At 42.7% G+C, this 6,173-nt stretch overlaps 1 protein-coding gene across 2 annotated transcripts; it reads left to right on the top strand.

Moving 5' to 3' along the window:
* Positions 1 to 56: 56 nt before the first annotated feature.
* SGK1 (serum/glucocorticoid regulated kinase 1) lies at positions 57 to 5,780 on the top strand. Of its 2 annotated transcripts, XM_009999138.1 has the most exons (12): positions 57 to 197; positions 322 to 397; positions 841 to 916; positions 1,342 to 1,446; positions 1,891 to 1,974; positions 2,079 to 2,210; positions 2,487 to 2,599; positions 2,811 to 2,934; positions 3,280 to 3,375; positions 3,488 to 3,643; positions 3,750 to 3,839; positions 4,561 to 5,780. In XM_009999138.1, exons 1-12 carry the CDS (start codon positions 119 to 121, stop codon positions 4,726 to 4,728), a joined length of 1,299 nt encoding a protein of 432 aa, XP_009997440.1. In that variant the 5' UTR covers positions 57 to 118; the 3' UTR covers positions 4,729 to 5,780. The 2 variants fall into 2 exon arrangements, with proteins under 2 accessions (XP_009997440.1, XP_009997441.1); XM_009999139.1 differs by lacking the exon at positions 2,079 to 2,210 and having other exon boundaries at positions 119 to 197.
* The last annotated feature ends 393 nt before the right edge of the window (positions 5,781 to 6,173 follow it).

Here is a 6,173-nt window from a genome sequence, read left to right as displayed (position 1 = left end):
GGTCCCGCCCATCCCCGCCGCCTCTTAAGCGCCGTCGGGCGCCCGGCCGAGGCAGTGCGGTGCTGGGAGCCGGTGGTGGAGAGCTGTTCTTGCTGTATTCCGCTCCCTTCGCTCGAAAATGACCGTGAAAGCGTCCGAGGCGTCTGGTCATACCTTGACTTACTCGAAGATGAGGGGGATGGTGGCCATCCTCATCGGTGAGCGGCGGGGGCTTCTCCGATGATGCTCGGGGAGCTTCTCCGAAGATGCTCTGGGGGCTGTGATTTTTTTTTTTTCCTCGCAGAATGGCTTAACGATTTCGTTTCTCCTTTGACTTTATAGCTTTTATGAAGCAGAGAAGAATGGGGCTAAACGACTTCATTCAGAAGATAGCCACCAACTCCTACGCATGCAAGCAGTAAGTATCAGAATTTTCAGCTGGATTTTCGTCAGAAATACCACGATGTGTTGCAACATCTAGTTAAAAAAGAAAAAAAGTTTGTTTACTGTAATGCCTCTGCCATGACTGGTACGGAAGAGTTAATTGATCTTGAAGTATTACTCACTCAGCAACAAATCTTTGTGAGCTGAGTTTGGGACAGATCAGTTGGATGGGGTTTCTGAAGCCGTGTCCCTGTTTAGAACTGTACTCACAGTATAAGTACATTTCCCTGCATGATGGAATTTACTTTCTCTATGTTAATTTTACTCCTTAAGTCGAATAGCTTGTTTCAGTTGCCTTTTGTAATAGCCCAAACCAAAACCCATTTTCCCTGATGCTTGCATGCCCTCTGGTGGGAAGTTCTTGCCTTACGCTTTTAGTTACTAGAGTTCTAATTCTGCACCCTCTTACTCTTGCAGCCCTGAAGTTCAGTCTATCTTGAAAATCTCCCAGCCTCAAGAGCCTGAACTTATGAATGCTAATCCTTCTCCTCCGGTAAGTAGATTTTACTCAGTGAGGTATTTTTGGATGTGAAATTAGCAATTAATAGAAGCATAGCAAAATTAGCATCATGAGTGTTACTTGAGTTCAGCTTACAGCACATTGATGGAACTGGAAAAAAGAGTAATCAGGTTAGGCTGAAACTTTTTCCCAATATGGAGAAAAAACATTTAAAATAAGATTTATTGATTCTTACTTGATTATGGAATGTGGCTGAGACCTCAGTAAGAACTTCAAAGTAAACTGTGGCTGTTACATTTCTTTTAAGCAGTACCTAGTAGTAGGTTGAATTATTAGTGATAAGAAGAATGCTAATCTTCACTTTCAAGGTCACTTTATTTTTTAAAATGAGATATTGTTGAGATCTTCACTATGAGGCTGTTTTAATAAATGTGGTTTCTGTCTTTTTATTTTTCTAGCCAAGCCCTTCACAGCAGATCAATCTTGGTCCGTCATCCAACCCACATGCCAAACCGTCAGACTTTCATTTCTTAAAAGTGATTGGAAAAGGCAGTTTTGGGAAGGTAAATCTTAAATTCTTGTTGCTGTAATCAGTTTACTCTTCAGCTCTTGTATGCAGTGCCCGGGGGGTAAGTTTGTACTGGCTTTGGTGAATGCTGGTCATTGAAACCAGACCATAACATGCCCCACTCTGGCTCCCTGCCTAGCTGTGGGGAGAGGGTGCAGGGTGCTATGTTTGACAGAGTCCTGAAAGAGCAGGGGAGTGAGGAGGTACTGGCACTGGGGAGAATACAGACTTTGCTTTTGCAGGGAGTGGGAACTAGACAGTGGGCTAGATTTATCTGCCAGCGTAGTAGCAGTGTTAGGCATTTTCAGCAAAGGGCTTGCACATTGAGCTAGAGTGATGTAGCAGTGCTCAGAAGTTAATGTAAAGTCCTGTTTGCAGTTGTGTTGACAAGTTGTTCTGCATTTCAGTATTGCTCAGTTTTGGGATTTTACTCTTTCAGGTCCTCCTTGCACGGCACAAGGCAGAAGAGCAGTTCTACGCTGTTAAAGTCCTGCAGAAAAAAGCAATCCTGAAGAAGAAAGAGGTAAGCTGCTGCTTCATTATGCCATTGCAATGTCCATCAAATGGATTTTTACTGCTATTGCTAAGCAAGTGTACTAAACATTGATGTTTTTTTCATGTTCTCAGGAGAAGCACATTATGTCAGAGCGCAATGTCCTGCTGAAAAACCTGAAACACCCCTTCCTGGTCGGGCTTCACTTTTCCTTCCAAACTGCAGACAAATTGTATTTTGTCCTAGACTACATCAATGGTGGAGAGGTAAGCAGTAAGACGTTTAAATAGTATTTCCTATCATGTGCACGGTGGTAGGGTAGACTTTTTCACCCTTCCTTTAGAGTTGCAAGGGGAAAAGTCAAAGGGGGGAAAAGTTACTAGATTGAATGTTTCCAGCCTGCCAAGTTTTGAACTACCCAAGGGTCATTAGGCCATTTCCTGCTATTGTTCTCCCTCACTATATATATTGAGTCTAATTAAGTGCATTGTTAACGGGCTTTGGCGCCGTTTAAACAACTTTGTTCTTTCTGTCTCCTGTAGTTGTTCTACCATCTCCAGAGGGAGCGTTGCTTCCTGGAGCCGAGAGCCCGATTTTACGCTGCTGAAATTGCCAGTGCCCTGGGCTACCTGCACTCCCTCAACATTGTTTATCGGTAAGAAAGGCTGCTCAGATCGTTGAACTTGAGAAAACACATGTTTTGTTAATTAAGTATTAAAAAGTTGAGCTCAAAATGAGCTCAGGATGGCTTTTAATTATTTTTTTTTTTTTTGTGACTTGGTGTAGTTCTGTAAACAGCTGCACCTAAGATATTCCCACTGTAGCTCCTCTAATGAATGTTTGTCTTCTCTTAACTGTTCCTGCAGCGACTTGAAGCCTGAGAATATCCTACTCGATTCACAGGGACACATTGTCTTGACTGACTTTGGACTCTGCAAGGAAAACATAGAGCACAATGGCACGACCTCCACCTTCTGCGGCACACCAGAGGTAAAGCCAGTCCCCAGCCCACTGCTCACAGAGTGGCAGCAAGTGCTGTCCTTGCCAGCAAAAACTGCCCCCTTTCCTGGATCTTTATGGCAGGTTAGACAAGCGGGGGGCATTATAGATCCTGTAGTATCAGGCTGCTGTTTGAGAACGTGTAGTACACGCAGAGCTTGTTGAGCTGGAGGGAGCAGCTCTTGAGCTGTCTCCCTGGCTATAAACAGCATGCAGCTTTCCAGTAGCTTAGCTATTACTGGGGTTCAGTAAGCTGCTTTCATTCAAGAATGCGGAGGCTTTCTTTGTTCTAAAGATCTCTTTGGCTAACGTGGCTCTCCTCGTTCTCTCGCACAGTATCTTGCTCCTGAAGTTCTTCATAAGCAGCCCTATGACCGGACTGTGGACTGGTGGTGCCTTGGAGCCGTCCTGTATGAGATGCTGTATGGCCTGGTAAGTAACAAATCCTTCACAAAAGATCAAATTTAACTTTGCTCGTCCTTTCCCCACAAGTGACCCAGTGCCTACCTGTCAGCCTCCTGAACTGTCTCTCCCCTTCCCACAGCCGCCCTTCTACAGCAGGAACACAGCAGAAATGTATGACAACATCTTGAACAAACCCTTGCAGCTGAAGCCAAATATCACCAACTCTGCTAGGCATCTCCTGGAAGGCCTCTTGCAGAAGGACAGGACAAAGAGGCTTGGTGCCAAGGAGGACTTTGTAAGTGCAAAATGACTGTTGCCTGTAGGCAGCACAGGAGGATGACTAGGCCATGCTGGTTACATTAGCTTAGGTCTGAATTAATCTGTTTTTCTCTCTGTAACAGATGGAGATTAAGAATCACATCTTCTTCTCCCCAATTAACTGGGATGATCTCATTAATAAGAAGATTACACCTCCTTTTAACCCAAATGTGGTATGTATCACTTCTAATTATAGAATGTATGGAGTGTGTCTTTTCCCCCCTTGTCTTTGTGTGGTGCCCAGGAGCTGGGGGAGCTGGCCAGATGGCTGTGTTTGGGGAACCCAGCTTTTCCTTCCCTTGTGACTGTCAAAGCAAGGTTAAAAATAAGCAGTAGCAGGCTTTTTGCTGATGGACTGTCTAAATTTAGCTGGGTTTTTTTGGCCTTTCACAAATGCTTCATTTGCATGGCTATTTTGATATAATCCCCAGGACATCCACTTTACCAAAGGGTAAGGTGCAGAAAGCAAGTAGCTTCCCAATGGCAGAGATACATTTGGCTTTTAGATGCTGACATGTGAAGAAAGGATTCTGGTTGTGGGGGTTGTTCTCTTTCTGAGCATTTTGTAAACTAAATTTCATAACTTGCTCAGGGATCAAAGTCCACCCCTGCAAACTGCTGCATGAGAGTGTGACGTGTTTGTGTTTGGCTTCTGTTGCATGAGCTTAGTTGGAGGGTAGTGTATTAAATTGAATCATCTTGGTTTTAGTGAGACAATATGCAGCAGGATACAAAAAAAAGGTCAAACTTAAACTGGCAAAGGCTGTTAAACAGTGGACCCGAGGTGATAACACTGTGAGTCTTCACACAAGGGTGCTTGTCCCCATTTTGAATTGAACTGTGCACTCGCAAAACATTTGGGTCTAAATGTTTCCTTTTCTGGCCATTCCACAGAGTGGCCCCAGTGACCTGCGACACTTTGATCCAGAGTTTACAGATGAGCCAGTCCCCAACTCCATCGGCCAGTCCCCAGACAGCATCCTCATCACTGCCAGCGTCAAAGAAGCTGCTGAGGCATTTTTGGGCTTTTCATATGCCCCACCTGTGGACTCTTTCTTGTGAACAGTTTTCTTTGTTTCTTTTTTAATAATAATAACTATTATTTTTATTTTTATTTGGCCTTCTGGTGGAACTGCCAGTTGGTCAGTCATCTTGAAAGAGAATTTGCACATTTCCACCATGGCAGCTTTGCAGCCTTAATTTCAACTACACTGTTCGCTGGAAGCTTTTTTGAAGAGCACATCACTATCTAAATGAGCTTTACAGGCTTTTCATTTCCATTTGTTCTTCCCCCAAAGTGGTGCTGTCTCCTTGGGAAAGAAAAACAAGTGACTGCTGCCATAGACTGCTACTGCAGATCGTAGGAGTAAGAACAAGCTGTTTTGAAATCATGCTCTGAAAAGCCTGGCCTGAAGATCTATCTGAACGTGATAAGGGTTTTATGAAATGTGCCTTTTTCTGATGAGATCTTGTGAGCTCCAAAGCTTTCCCTGTTGCAGAGTGTGTTTCTCAGTTCATTTATGTGGGTTTACTATGTGAACAAATGGTCTGCGTGTGGTCTGCGTACTACAGATGGACTTAGTTTAAAGCATCAATGTGACACTTGCAGGATACCACAATGTGGGGCATTGTTTGTTTCTTCCATATTTGGAAGATAAATTAAGTGTAATTTTGAAATTTCTTTTGTAAATCTATACAGTCAACTAAAATTATTGAAATGGGCTCACAATTAACTTGTATCCAAATGCTTGAAGAAAGCATTGCTGCTATGATAAAAAGATTTCTATTTTTAGAAAGGGTTTTTATGGACCAAAATGCCCCAGCTGCAGTCGATCAAAGCTGTTGGTTTCTTTCTTTTTTTTTTTTTCTTTTTAGTTTAAAAGATGTCATCTGTAAAATGGGCATTATTTATGGTTTGGGGGTTTTTCATTCCTGATTGTATCTATTGTAAAGAAGATCTGTACATTCAGTTGTAACTCTAGATGTATATTTAAACTTACAGACTTACTTCTAATGTATACCATCATTGTAATGTAATATAATTAACATGGCTATATGTATCATATTTTTTTGGTGACCAAACCCATTGGTTTGCAGTAAAATCCTGAAAAATACTTCTGTAAGCTGTCTTTTTTTCATTATTCTTTTAAAGCAACTGTTTTTGCCCTGAAAAAAGTATTGCTAGCTTTTAAAAAAAATAATAGCATCTAAGCTGCCAGTCAAGCTGGGATTCCTGTGTCGTTTTGCTTAGGTATGTGATGGTTATGCCCTCAGACTGCACCCATACGAGTTTTATCGTTGATACACCTTGGCAAAATACTTGATCTTCCAAATGTGGATCTTGGAGTGGCTGTGATCAGTCTGGGTGCTCTTAGCTGGCACTGAAGTTCTCTTTCAAAAAGATTCTCCCTTTGCGGGAGGCAGAGGCAGTAGTGCTCTCTCTGCTGTGTACAAAGCATAACTACACTTGACAAAATAAGTTAGGCCAGTGATACAACGAAGACTTG

Source organism: Chaetura pelagica, unplaced genomic scaffold (assembly GCF_000747805.2).
Source record: "Chaetura pelagica isolate M959 unplaced genomic scaffold, ChaPel_1.0 scaffold90, whole genome shotgun sequence".
NCBI lineage: Eukaryota > Metazoa > Chordata > Aves > Apodiformes > Apodidae > Chaetura > Chaetura pelagica.
The sequence above is the reverse complement of the archived record's forward strand: the minus strand, read 5'-3'. Positions and strand labels throughout refer to the sequence as shown.